At 45.5% G+C, this 14,674-nt stretch overlaps 1 protein-coding gene across 1 annotated transcript in view; it reads right to left on the bottom strand.

The window, feature by feature from the left end:
* Positions 1-3,383: 3,383 nt before the first annotated feature.
* Positions 3,384-14,674, bottom strand: part of LOC110532845 (lysyl oxidase homolog 4) — a 44,948-nt gene continuing 33,657 nt past the window's right edge. The window contains exons 14-15 of the mRNA XM_036987532.1: positions 4,427-4,538; positions 3,384-4,246 (exon numbers count right to left, since the gene is read on the bottom strand). Coding sequence (XP_036843427.1) covers positions 4,176-4,246; positions 4,427-4,538 — 183 coding nt within the window. The 3' untranslated portion in view covers positions 3,384-4,175. The remainder of the gene's footprint in view (positions 4,247-4,426; positions 4,539-14,674) is intronic.

The raw sequence follows: 14,674 nt of genomic DNA, 5'->3' as shown, positions 1-14,674 counted from the left end.
CAATTAAATTAAAAAACATATATTAGCCTATAATGTGTTTGTTTTACATTGTTAAATAGCCCTGTAAAGACACATCTAAGGTCTATTCAGTGTGATTTCATCTACAGCTTTTATTGATTAAAGAGTTTGACTGTGTGTGTCAGGGGGGGAGGGGGGGGGGGGGCGTGTGTGTTTGTGTGTGTACGTGCATGCCTACGTTTGTGGGAGCATGTATTTGTGAATACGTGTGTGTGTGTAAGGAGGTTAACTTAACACTGTTTCGTAATAACATGTAGGTGTTTTGTGATATAAAATGTTGTTGAAGACGATATTAACTGAAGCCCTTAATAACGAAATGTGAATGAGTGGGCCGAGGGAACCAAAGGGATCTGCTAAAGATATTCATTACGGGACTGTACTGTTAACAGCCTACTACTGCATATTATAGAGTCCTGGAAAATATTCATTGCTGCTGCTGACAGCGTCTAGACCTGAGGACAGTTAGTCCTTCAAACACATCAAAAGGCCATAATGGTGACAGCATCTAGACCTGAGGACAGTTAGTCATTCAAACACATCAAAAGGCCATAATGGTGACAGCGTCTAGACCTGAGGACAGTTAGTCCTTCAAACACATCAAAAGGCCATAATGGTGACAGTGTCTAGACCTGAGGACAGTTAGTCATTCAAACACATCAAAAGGCCATAATGGTGACAGTGTCTAGACCTGAGGACAGTTAGTCCTTCAAACACATCAAAAGGCCATAATGGTGACAGCGTCTAGACCTGAGGACAGTTAGTCCTTCAAACACATCAAAAGGCCATAATGGTGACAGCATCTAGACCTGAGGACAGTTAGTCATTCAAACACATCAAAAGGCCATAATGGTGACAGCGTCTAGACCTGAGGACAGTTAGTCCTTCAAACACATCAAAAGGCCATAATGGTGACAGTGTCTAGACCTGAGGACAGTTAGTCCTTCAAACACATCAAAAGGCCATAATGGTGCAAAAGGTGACAGTGAACATGGAGCTTTGCGCCAAATTTGTTTCCGTTTTATCCAACTCACGCAAAAGACAAAGGAGAAGGATAAAACACAAACAGATCCATCTACCAGTCAACATCTATGGCGTAAGAGCCACAAACATGGATGACTCAAAATGGAGTTACAGCATTGTACAGAAAATTGAATATTCCACCGATACTGATTGAACTGAGACATGGATAGACACAGTACATTTGAAACCCATTCTCCTTTCAGCATCTGCTTTTAGCTTTTAGCAGATCTCAACTGCTGCAGCAGCTGTTGACTGTGTGAATGCAGGACTTCATTTTCTCTTAGACAAACAAACTGTTCTCTTTAGGAGCTCAGTATGCCAGCCCTGCGGTCTCAGTATGCCAGCCCTGCGGTCTCAGTATGCCAGCCCTGCGGTCTCAGTATGCCAGCCCTGCGGTCTCAGTATGCCAGCCCTGCGGTCTCAGTATGCCAACCCTGCGGTCTCAGTATGCCAACCCTGCGGTCTCAGTATGCCAACCCTGCGGTCTCAGTATGCCAGCCCTGCGGTCTCAGTATGCCAGCCCTGCGGTCTCAGTAAAGCATTGTTCTCCATATCTTTCTCTCTACCCCTACCCTCTCTTTCTCTCTTTCTCGTGTTTCTTTCCCACCCATGCCTATAGCTGGTGACAGCAGAGCTCACAGTTGCTGTGTTTCTCTGTGTATGCCCCATGCTTACCCTAACTCTAACCTAAACACAGCTAATTAAAGTTTTTTTCATACACTGCCTGCCTGGCTGCCGCAGAACTGTGGGTTGGGAAGGCCAGAGTGGAGAGTGCAGAGTGGGCCAGGGTGGAGAACTGCACTTGGGTGGATGTCACAAAGCTTTCTCTGCCGGCCATTTTGTGAAAGGAATATGAATGGCTAAGGTTCATCTCAACCCTTTGAAGTTAAAAAGTAAGAAAATATTTTCGAAACAAAACAGAGTTATATCTGGAACCAAAAATGGTTAACCAAGCTACAGGAACAGTCAAATAAACCGTGGTTCTTGGTAGACCTTTTTTTCTAGTGCATACCCTAGCTAGTGACTTACTGTAATGGGGGAAATGTGTTTGTTTTATAAGTTTAATCAATATAAAAAGTATTGCAAATGGTAGCCTTGAATAAATTAACTGCAGTATATACGATACATTACATGTTATGACAAAATGAGCACCAAAAGCATTGGAATTCAGTTACTACAGCAAATCAGACAGTAAACTGCACCAAAGGCATTGAAATTCAGTTACTACAGCAAATCAGACAGTAAACTGCATCAAAAGTAACATTTTCATGGCAGGTAAAAAGAGATAACGTCACAAAAGCAAACATTACGGAGTACATATTAGGACAGCCTCAGTCACAGAAGGACTAGGCTGTCCTAATATGGTAACTGTGCATTTTATGACTGATCATATTAAACTATGGAGGGGGGACTTGGTCAAAATTCTAAATACTGATATTAGTTCAATAGATAAAGTGCATCATCCCATGAAAATGATTTGACCTCATGTTATAGTAATTTTAAAACCGAAGAAGAGAGAAATGTTAACTAAATAAACTATATTTGTTTTGATGTATCAGATCTACTGTAGCTACAGTATATCGTCATTATTTTCAGAATATGGCAATACCTGCACAAAGTAAAACAACTAATTCAATAGTAAAAACTAAGATAAACGTTCATACCCAACTATGTATTCAAACTCGGGCCTTGAGGTCCACTCAAGGACACTCCTGGTTTTATTTAATCCCTGTTTATGGACCAAAAAACTGCAGACCGCTAAAGTCTACTGGAAGGTTGAGATTTGATCAAACAGCACCGATATTGTAGGAGACACTGTCTAGACAGACCATCAGTCAAACAGATAACACAGAACTCTTTTCAGTCATTCTTCCCCCTTTCCTGGGACATTGGCATACGGGATCATCCATATCTTCAGCCTGTTTTCATAGACTAGACTTAACATAGTAAACCTAAATCCGGGACATTCAAATGAGTATGATATGTTACGTTTGGTATGGTTACATAAGACAGATGGTTACTTAAGGCAAAAAGGAAAGTAGGATGGTTGGTTGGGGTGGACGGGTGGGCGTATGGGTGGTTGGTCAGGGTGGATCAGTAGGCAATTAACGCAAACGTCTAGCAAACCAAAGTTTGCGAGTTTGAATCTCATCACGGTCAACTTTACTATTTTAGCTAATTAGCAACTTTTTAACTACTTACTACCTTATAGCTACTTTGCTACTACTTAGCATGTTAGATAACCCTAATCATAACCCTAACCTTAACCCTTCCCCTAACCCTAACCTTAACCTTTAACCTAACTCCTAATCATAACCCTAACCCTAAGCCCTAGCCTAGCTAACATTAGCCAGCTAGCTAACGTTAGCCAGCTAGCTAACGTTAGCCAGCTAGCTAACGTTAGCCAGCTAGCTAACATTAGCCAGCTAGCTAACATTAGCCAGCTAGCTAACATTAGCCAGCTAGCCACTTTACTAGAATTCATTAAATATCATGTGTTTTGTAAATTCGTAACCTGTTTTGAATTTAGAAAATTCATAACATATAATATGAACAAAGTATATGAAATGGGTGATGGACATCCTCAAATTGATACATACCATACGAAATGTAACATATCATACTGAAAGGAGTATCAGGGATTTACATACATAATCATACGACATGCTCTTTGATCAGGTTGGTATGTTAGATGTACAATTATAATTTCAACTTGAATTAAAATTAATTAATTAATATACATTTTGAGTAGCTAAGTTACTAGTAGTCCACATTCATAAACTAACAAAATACCTAAACGTTGATTGAATCCATATCATTGTAACCCTCCATTGTTAACTGAAATCATTTGGTTTCCCTGGTGACATCTGTCCTGCTCTCAGTTTCTATTGGCTGTTGGGGTCGAAAGCTATAGTCAGGGTGATGGTCTCCTAGTTGTGGTTTATTCTGGGTAGTGTAGTCCACAGCAGGTAAGGGCAGTGGACAGGTGCCATTTTGTGAGTCCCCTAGTGTTGTGGGGCAGGATCCCACGACCCACCAGACCTCCAGACCCCAGGGCACCCTGAGCAGTTTTGGCCCCAGCTCTGAGCCCTCTTTGCTGGGCACCAGCCTGGGCCAACGCTGGGCCCTGGATGGGCCTAGACAAAGTTATTGGAGATCTGCCTTTGGTGATCAAACAGGTCCTCAATCTCTGCACTGTACGCATCACCTGGTAAAAGTAACAAAATACAGTTAGAGATATTAGAGATAAGGAGAAAGAAAGAAAGAGAGAGAGAGAGAGAGAGAGAGAGAGAGAGAGAGAAGCAGAGAGAAGCAGAGAGGAGCAGAGAGAGAGAGAGAGAGAGAGAGAGAATGTGTGTTAACGACAGATAAATGTCATTTCCCATACCTGCGTGACATCCATACATGTACGCTCTGTGTCCGTCGTATTTGCATCGACATCTCATCACGTTGTTCTGGAAGTCTGACTCAGCCATGTCTAACGAGGGGTTGACTTCCACCTATAATATGACAGAAACAGGGATTTAAAAAATATAGATATTTTATTTTTTAAACTCTATTTAACCAGGTAGGCCAGCTGAGAACAAGTTCTCATTTATAACTGCGACCTAACCAAGATAAAGCAAAGCAGTGCGACAAAAACAACAACACAGAGTTACACATAAACAAACGTACAGTCAATAACACAATAGAAAAATATATGTGCAGTGTGTGCAAATGTAGAAGAGTAGGGAGGTAAGGAAATAAATAGGCCATAGAGGCAAAATAATTACAATTTAGCACTAACACTGGAGTGATAGATGTGCAGATGATGATGTGCAAGTAGAGATACTGGGGTGCAAAAGAGCTTGAGGATAAGTAACAATATGGGGATGAGGTAGTTGGGTGTGCAATTTACAGATTGGCTGTGTACAGGTACAGTGATCGGTAAGCTGTTTGACCGCTGATGCTTAAAGTTAGTGAGGGAGATGTAAGACTCCAGCTACAGTGATTTTTGCAATGCGTTCCAGTCATTGGCAGCAAAGAACTGGAAGGAAAGTCGGCCAAAGGAAGTGTTGGCTTTGGGGATGACCAGTGAAATATACCTGCTGGAGCGCGTGCTACGAGTGGGTGTTGCAATGGTGACCAGTAAGCTGAGATGAGGCGGGCTTTACCTAGCATAGACTTATAGATGACCTGGAGCCAGTGGGTTTGGCGAAGAATATATGTATTGAGGGCCAGCCAACGAGAGCATACAGGTCGCAGTGGTGGGTAGTGTATGGGGTTTTGGTGACAAAATGGATGGCACTGTGATAGACTACATCCAGTTTGCTGAGTAAAGGGCTGGAGACTATTTTGTAAATGACATCGCCGAGGTAAAGGATCGGCAGGATAGTCAGTTTTACGAGGGTATGTTTGGCAGCATGAGTAAAGGAGGCTTTGTTGCGAAATAGGAAACCGATTCCAGATTTAATCTAACCAGACACCTAGGTATTTGTAGTTGTCCACATATTCTAAGTCAGAACCATCCAGAGTAGTGATGCTAGTCGGGCGGGAAGATGTGGGCAGCAATCGGTTGAAGATCATGCACTTAGTTTTACTTGCATTTAAAAGCAGTTGGAGGCCTCGGAAGGAGTGTTGTATGGCATTGAAGCTCGTTTGGAGGTTTGTTAGCACAGTGTCCAAAGAAGGGCCAGATGTTTACAGAATGGTGTTGTCTAGCAGATGGGCCGTCGGGGGACGTCACCACGGAAGAGCCTGTTGAAACCCCCTCGGACGGTTACGTTGGCAGACCAGTTGTAATGGATCAGCGGGGCTCTGTGTTGGTAGTAAAAGGGTCCAGGCCAATTGGCAAAATAGGTATTGTAGCCCAATAATTGGCTGATGGACCTCTTCAGCTAGCCGGGAGATGGGCCTAGCTCGAGGCTAGGTCCAGGCTAACTGGTGCTTGCTTCTGGACAGAGACGTTAGCCAGGAGTAGCCACTCCTAGCAGCTAGCTAGATGCGATGATCCGGTGTAAAAGTTCATAGCTTGCGGTAGGAATCCAGAGATGAGGTAGAGAAAAAGCAGTCTGATATGCTCTAGGTTGATATTGCGCTATGCAGACTGGCAGGAATTGACCGGGCTGAGGCTGGCTGATGTCTGAGTTAACGGTGATGACTGCTAGCAGTGGCTAACTGACTACTAGCTAGTAGCTAGTTAGCTGGCTAGCTGCTGATGGGGATTCTGGTTCTAAAGTGTAAAAAATAGCAGATCCGTAACACATTGGATGAGGCGGGTTGCAGGAGAGTATGTTCAGTATATACAAAGAAAATATACAGTGCCTTGCGAAAGTATTCGGCCCCCTTGAACTTTGCGACCTTTTGCCACATTTCAGGCTTCAAACATAAAGATATAAAACTATCATCATTGGTCATTTAGGTCAACATTGGATCATTCAGAGATCCTCACTGAACTTCTGGAGAGAGTTTGCTGCACTGAAAGTAAAGGGGCTGAATAATTTTGCACGCCCAATTTTTCAGTTTTTGATTTGTTAAAAAAGTTTGAAATATCCAATAAATGTCGTTCCACTTCATGATTGTGTCCCACTTGTTGTTGATTCTTCACAAAAAAATACAGTTTTATATCTTTATGTTTGAAGCCTGAAATGTGGCAAAAGGTCGCAAAGTTCAAGGTGGCCGAATACTTTCGCAAGGCACTGTATATACATGGGATGGGATAGGACGAGACAAACAGACGTCCGACTGCTATGCAATCTTGGGAAAGTATAGTCAACTCCCATATATGCAATGTCTAACACCTGTGTGCACTAAACTAGACCAGAACAAGAAACACATATTTAAATTGGGACTGATGAACTTGATGTACTCAAATAGAGTTTTCACTTGTCCACTATGCACATATCAGTAGCTGAGAGTACTTGAGCCCTGCAATGAGCCAGAGCCACATAGTAGCTCTGTTAATGAATAATTACAAAGCTATTACAACGTAAGAGTATGATGTCCGTCTGTGACTTCCTGACCTGCAGCCGATCACCCCATCCTCACCCCACTGTGTTAATAGAAAACAGAGGGATGGAGTTTCTCATTTAATTTCATTCTTCTCCCTGCCATATCAGACCCATGGAGAGGAAGAGAGAAGAGTCTTAGCCTACTTCCCAAATAGCACCCTATTCCCTTTGTAGTGCACTACTTTTGAACAGGGCTCATATATAGCTAGGGTACCGTTCGAGACGCAGCCATAGAGTGATAATAATAATATGAGTAGAGAGCCCTTGTGTCCCCAGACTGAGAGACATTAAAAGTCAGTCATGGTTGGTAATTGTTTTTAATAGCGAGTCTCATTCGATTCCATAAAAAAGCAGGAAAAGCTTTTCCATATATAAATATGAGAGATAATAAATACTGCACTTTTACCTCCATATAGAGGATGGATGGATGGATGGATGGATGGAAGGAAGGAAGGAAGGATGGATGGATGGGTGGAGGAAAGGAAGGAAAGATGGATGGATGGATGGAAGGAAGGAAGGAAGGAAGGAAGGAAGGAAGGAAGGAAGGAAGGAAGGAAGGAAGGAAGGAAGGAAGGAAGGAAGGAAGGATGGATGGATGGATGGATGGAGGAAAGGAAGGAAAGATGGATGGATGGATGGAAGGAAGGAAGGATGGGTAGGTGGAAGGAAGGAAGGATGGATGGGTAGGTGGAAGGAAGGAAGGATGGATGGGTAGGTGGAAGGAATGAAGGATGGATGGGTAGGTGGAAGGAAGGAAGGATGGGTAGGTGGAAGGAAGGATGGATGGATGGGTAGGTGGAAGGAAGGAAGGATGGATGGGTAGGTGGAAGGAATGAAGGATGGATGGGTGGAGGAAGGAAGGAAGGATGGATGGGTGGAGGAAGGAAGGAAGGATGGATGGGTGGAGGAAGGAAGGAAGGATGGATGGGTAGGTGGAAGGAATGAAGGATGGATGGGTAGGTGGAAGGAAGGAAGGATGGGTAGGTGGAAGGAAGGAAGGATGGATGGGTAGGTGGAAGGAAGGAAGGATGGATGGGTAGGTGGAAGGAATGAAGGATGGATGGGTAGGTGGAAGGAAGGAAGGATGGATGGGTAGGTGGAAGGAAGGAAGGATGGATGGGTAGGTGGAAGGAAGGAAGGATGGGTAGGTGGAAGGAAGGAAGGATGGATGGGTAGGTGGAAGGAAGGAAGGATGGATGGGTAGGTGGAAGGAAGGAAGGATGGATGAGTAGGTGGAAGGAATGAAGAAAGGGAGAGAGAGAGAGTGAGAGTGAGAGAGATCCACATTTGCTATTTAATAACATTCAGTTGGTAGAGCTGTTCAGATGTACAGTATACTGTTCAGACACTGTAACAAAACCATTGTTTGTCCCATTGTGAGAAACATGAAAGACATACTGGAAGACATTAGCAGTAATAGCAGCCTAAAGAAAACTCACACAGTAAATAGTTGTATGACTATTGTATGGAAGGCTGTGTAAGTTTAGTATAAATATTGAGTAACAAAGACATTCTCAACCCACACAGTGTGCATCCTTAGAAGAAGAGTTGTGTAATTGTATGGTTTGTCACAGGACTAAAGGATTGCCATTCCAACTGAATCTCACACCATTTGAGTCATAACAGAAAACTATTTTAGAGGAAGCCTCAACCTGTTTGCTCCCCACTTCCGTGTTTCTGTCCTGTCATTGAGTGTCTGAATCTCTTGTAAAAATAAATCGATCACAAAAAAGTCTCAATGCAGTTTACCATTAGGGTGAACATTACTCCTGGCTCGTTTAAAGGACACCTTTGTGTTGAGGACTAAAGCTGAATTAAAGGAGTAATTTAGTGTGTGGTTAGGAAGGTACAGTAGTTACAGAGAGCATAACCGTGACTGTATAAGTGTCTGTAATAGGTGCTATTCTGAGCTCTACCATGTTCTTATAGACTGTTATTCACCAGTCTACATCCACAGCTGCTGACATAACCATTCTCTTCTGTAACGCACACACACAAGGATGAGGGCAAATACAGTCAGGCAACCAAACACACACACACACACACACACACACACACACACACACACACACACACACACACACACACACACATACACACACACACACACACACACACACACACACACACACACACACACACACACACACACACACACACACACACACACACTCCGTGATAATACTGAGAAGCCATCATCCCTAATAGCTGCTCTGTAAATGTACTACACCCACTCTAAATACAGGCTGCCTCCAGCTACACATGAAAACAACTTCAACCCCTCAAAAACATATTTCAAACGTTGTGAATGCTCAAAAACTAGCCATGATGGCAACTCTGTAGAAATTACAGCGTTGGACTTTGTCGTCTGTAGTCGGTTGGCTTGTGGCCATCAGAATGTGTAACTCTGTAGATATTACAGCGTTGGACTTTGTCGTCTGTAGTCGGTTGGCTTGTGGCCATCAGAATGTGTAACTCTGTAGATATTACAGCGTTGGACTTTGTCGTCTGTAGTCGGTTGGCTTGTGACCATCAGAATGTGTAACTCTGTAGATATTACAGCGTTGGACTTTGTCGTCTGTAGTCGGTTGGCTTGTGGCCATCAGAATGTGTAACTCTGTAGATATTACAGCGTTGGACTTTGTCGTCTGTAGTCGGTTGGCTTGTGGCCATCAGAATGTGTAACTCTGTAGATATTACAGCATTGGACTTTGTCGTCTGTAGTCGGTTGGCTTGTGGCCATCAGAATGTGTAACTCTGTAGATATTAAAGCGTTGGACTTTGTCGTTTGTAGTCGGTTGGCTTGTGGCCATCAGAATGTGTAACTCTGTAGATATTACAGCGTTGGACTTTGTCGTCTGTAGTCGGTTGGCTTGTGGCCATCAGAATGTGTAACTCTGTAGGAATTACAGCGTTGGACTTTGTCGTCTGTAGTCGGTTGGCTTGTGGCCATCAGAATGTGTAACTCTGTAGATATTACAGCGTTGGACTTTGTCGTCTGTAGTCGGTTGGCTTGTGGCCATCAGAATGTGTAACTCTGTAGATATTACAGCGTTGGACTTTGTCGTCTGTAGTCGGTTGGCTTGTGGCCATCAGAATGTGTAACTCTGTAGATATTACAGCATTGGACTTTGTCGTCTGTAGTCGGTTGGCTTGTGACCATCAGAATGTGTAACTCTGTAGAAATTACAGCGTTGGACTTTGTCGTCTGTAGTCGGTTGGCTTGTGACCATCAGAATGTGTAACTCTGTAGAAATTACAGCGTTGGACTTTGTCGAATGTAGTCGGTTGGCTTGTGGCCATCAGAATGTGTAACTCTGTAGATATTACAGCGTTGGACTTTGTCGTCTGTAGTCGGTTGGCTTGTGGCCATCAGAATGTGTAACTCTGTAGATATTACAGCGTTGGACTTTGTCGTCTGTAGTCGGTTGGCTTGTGGCCATCAGAATGTGTAACTCTGTAGATATTACAGCATTGGACTTTGTCGTCTGTAGTCGGTTGGCTTGTGGCCATCAGAATGTGTAACTCTGTAGATATTAAAGCGTTGGACTTTGTCGTTTGTAGTCGGTTGGCTTGTGGCCATCAGAATGTGTAACTCTGTAGATATTACAGCGTTGGACTTTGTCGTCTGTAGTCGGTTGGCTTGTGGCCATCAGAATGTGTAACTCTGTAGATATTACAGCGTTGGACTTTCTCGTCTGTAGTCGGTTGGCTTGTGGCCATCAGAATGTGTAACTCTGTAGATATTACAGCGTTGGACTTTGTCGTCTGTAGTCGGTTGGCTTGTGACCATCAGAATGTGTAACTCTGTAGATATTACAGCATTGGACTTTGTCGTCTGTAGTCGGTTGGCTTGTGGCCATCAGAATGTGTAACTCTGTAGATATTACAGCGTTGGACTTTGTCGTCTGTAGTCGGTTGGCTTGTGGCCATCAGAATGTGTAACTCTGTAGATATTACAGCGTTGGACTTTGTCGTCTGTAGTCGGTTGGCTTGTGGCCATCAGAATGTGTAACTCTGTAGATATTGCAGCGTTGGACTTTGTCGTCTGTAGTCGGTTGGCTTGTGGCCATCAGAATGTGTAACTCTGTAGATATTACAGCGTTGGACTTTGTCGTCTGTAGTCGGTTGGCTTGTGGCCATCAGAATGTGTAACTCTGTAGATATTACAGCGTTGGACTTTGTCGTCTGTAGTCGGTTGGCTTGTGGCCATCAGAATGTGTAACTCTGTAGATATTACAGCGTTGGACTTTGTCGTCTGTAGACGGTTGGCTTGTGGCCATCAGAATGTGTAACGGTGTGAGTAAAATGCCTGTCAGGACAGCAACGGAGTTCCATGGGGAGAAATGAAAATGTGGTGCCTGAGAAGGGTCCAATGATAGAGGGTTCATTTGGGCAATTGGGGAACGTTTAGTCCATGTCTCTCAAATGTAGATATGTAATGTTATGGTCCTGCGTTCACTAAGTGTCTCAGAGTAGGAGTACCGATCTATGATCAGGGCACCCCGTTTTATTTAACTGGTCCTAGGTCATCACTCCTACTCCGAGACACGGTGTGAATTAAAGCCCTGAACGGTGCACCCCACTCAATAGGCCCTCGAGTTTGAACAACTGGAGATTGGACAGGGAAGGGTTATTCGGCTGTCCCCATAGGATAACCCTTTGGAGAACCCTTTAGGTTCCAGGTAGAACCCTTTTGGGTTCCATGTAGAACCCTTTTCACAGAGGGTTCTACATGGAACCTAAAAGGATTGTACCTGGAACCAAAAAGGTTCTCCTATGGGGACAGCTGAAGAACCCTTTTGGAACCCTTTTTTCGAAGAGATACACGCTCACTCATTCCTGTCCTCCTCTTCTCACTTACTCCTGTCCTCCTCTTCTCCTGTCCTCCTCTTCTCACTCCTGTCCTTCTCTTCTCACTCCTGTTCTCCTCTTCTCCTGTCCTTCTCTTCTCACTCCTGTTCTCCTCTTCTCACTCCTGTTCTCCTCTTCTCCTGTCTTCCTCATCTCCTGTCCTCCTCTTCCTACTCCTGTACTCCTCTTCTCACTCCTGTACTCCTCTTCTCCTGTCCTCCTCTTCTCACTCCTGTTCTCCTCTTCTCCTGTCATCCTCTACTCACTTCTGTCCTCCTCTTCTCACTCCTGACCTCCTCTTCTCCTGTCCTCCTCTTCTTACTCCTGTACTCCTCTTCTCACTCCTGTACTCCTCTTCTCACTCCTGTTCTCCTCTTCTGACTCCTGTTCTCCTCTTCTCACTCCTGTCCTCCTCTTCTCACTCCTGTCCTCATCTTCTCCTGTCCACCTCTTCTCACTCCTGTACTCCTCTTCTCCTGTCCTCCTCTTCTCACTCCTGTCCTTCTCTTCTCACTCCTGTTCTCCTCTTCTCCCATCCTCCTCTTCTCACTCCTGTCCTCCTCTTCTCCTGTCCTCCTCTTCTCACTCCGGTTCTCCTCTTCTCCTGTCCTCTTCTTCTCCTGTCCTTCTCTTCTCACTCCGGTTCTCCTCTTCTCACTCCTGTCCTCATCTTCTGTCCTCCTCTTCTCACTCCTGTCCTCATCTTCTACTGTCCTCCTCTTCTCACTCCTGTCCTTCTCTTCTCACTCCTGTTCTCCTCTTCTCTCGTCCTCCTCTTCTCACTCCTGTCCTCCTCTTCTCCTGTCCTCCTCTTCTCACTCCTGTCCTCTTCTCCTGTCCTCCTCTTCTCACTCCTGTCCTCCTCTTCTCACTCCAGTTCTCCTCTTCTCCTGTCCTCCTCTTCTCCTGTCCTCCACTTCTCACTCGTGTCCTCCTCTTCTCCTGTCCTCATCTTCTACTGTCCTCCTCTTCTCACTCCTGTCCTCTTCTCCTGTCCTCCTCTTCTCACTCCTGTCCTCCTCTTCTCCTGTCCTTCTCTTCTCACTCCGGTTCTCCTCTTCTCACTCCTGTCATTCTCTTCTCACTCCTGTTCTCCTCTTCACCTGTCCTCCTCTTCTCACTCCCGTCCTCCTCTTCTCACTCCTGTCCTCCTCTTCTCCTGTCCTCCTCTTCTCACTCCTGTCCTCTTCTCCTGTCCTCCTCTTCTCACTCCTGTCCTCCTCTTCTCACTCCGGTTCTCCTCTTCTCCTGTCCTCCTCTTCTCCTGTCCTCCACTTCTCACTCCTGTCCTCCTCTTCTCCTGTCCTCATCTTCTACTGTCCTCCTCTTCTCACTCCTGTCCTCTTCTCCTGTCCTCCTCTTCTCACTCCTGTCCTCCTCTTCTCCTGTCCTTCTCTTCTCACTCCTGTTCTCCTCTTCACCTGTCCTCCTCTTCTCACTCCTGTCCTCCTCTTCTCCTGTCCTCCTCTTTCCACTCCTGTCCTCTTCTCCTGTCCTCCTCTTCTCACTCCTGTCCTCCTCTTCTCCTGTCCTCCTATTCTCACTCCTGTCCTCTTCTCCTGTCCTCCTCTTCTCACTCCTGTCCTCCTCTTCTCATGTCCTCCTCCTCTCCTGTCCTCCTCTTCTCACTCCTGTCCTCTTCTCCTGTCCTCCTCTTCTCCTGTCCTCCTCCTCTCCTGTCCTCCTCTTCTCACTCCTGTCCTCCACTTCTCACTCCTGTCCTCCTCTTCTCCTGTCCTTCTCTTCTCCTGTCCTTCTCTTCTCACTCCTGTCCTCTTCTCCTGTCCTCCTCTTCCCACTCCTGTCCTCTTCTCTTGTCCTCCTCTTCTCACTCCTGTCCTCCTCTTCTCCTGTCCTCTTCTTCTCCTGTCCTTCTCTTCTCACTCCGGTTCTCCTCTTCTCACTCCTGTCCTTCTCTTCTCACTCCTGTTCTCCTCTTCACCTGTCCTCCTCTTCTCACTCCTGTCCTCCTCTTCTCACTCCTGTTCTCCTCTTCTCCTGTCATCCTCTTCTCACTCCTGTCCTCCTCTTCTCCTGTCCTCCTCTTCCCACTCCCGTCCTCTTCTCTTGTCCTCCTCTTCTCACTCCTGTCCTCCTCTTCACCTGTCCCCCTCTTCTTACTCCTGTACTCCTCTTCTCACCCCTGTCCTCCTCTTCTCACTCCTGTTCTCCTCTTCTCCTGTCCTCCTCTTCCCACTCCTGTCCTCTTCTCTTGTCCTCCTCTTCTCACTCCTGTCCTCCTCTTCACCTGTCCTCCTCTTCTTACTCCTGTCCTCCTCTTCTCACTCCTGTTCTCCTCTTCTCCTGTCTTTCTCTTCTCACTCCTGTTCTCCTCTTCACCTGTCCTCCTCTTCTCACTCCTGTCCCTCCTCTTCTCCTGTCCTCCTCTTCTCCTGTCCTCCTCTTCTCACTCATGTCCTCCACTTCTCACTCATGTCCTCCTCTTCTCACTCACGTCCTCCTCTTCTCACTCCTGTCCTCCTCTTCTCACTCCTGTCCTCCTCTTCTCCTGTCCTCCTCTTCTCCTGTCCTCCTCTTCTCACTCCTGTCCTCATCTTCTCCCTCCTGTCCTCCTCTTCTCACTCCTGTCCTCCTCTTCTCCTGTCCTCCTCTTCTCCTGTCCTCCTCTTCTCACTCCTGTCCTCATCTTCTCCCTCCTGTCCTCCTCTTCTCACTCCTGTTCTCCTCTTCTCCTGTCTTCCTCTTCTCACTCATGTCCTCCTCTTCTCCTGTCCTCCTCTTCTCACTCCTGTCCTCCTCTTCTCCTGTCCTCCTCTTCTCACTCCTGTCCT

The sequence above is a fragment of the Oncorhynchus mykiss genome, chromosome 1 (genome assembly GCF_013265735.2).
Source record: "Oncorhynchus mykiss isolate Arlee chromosome 1, USDA_OmykA_1.1, whole genome shotgun sequence".
NCBI classification, from domain to species: domain Eukaryota; kingdom Metazoa; phylum Chordata; class Actinopteri; order Salmoniformes; family Salmonidae; genus Oncorhynchus; species Oncorhynchus mykiss.
This window is presented reverse-complemented; position numbering and strand designations above follow the sequence as displayed.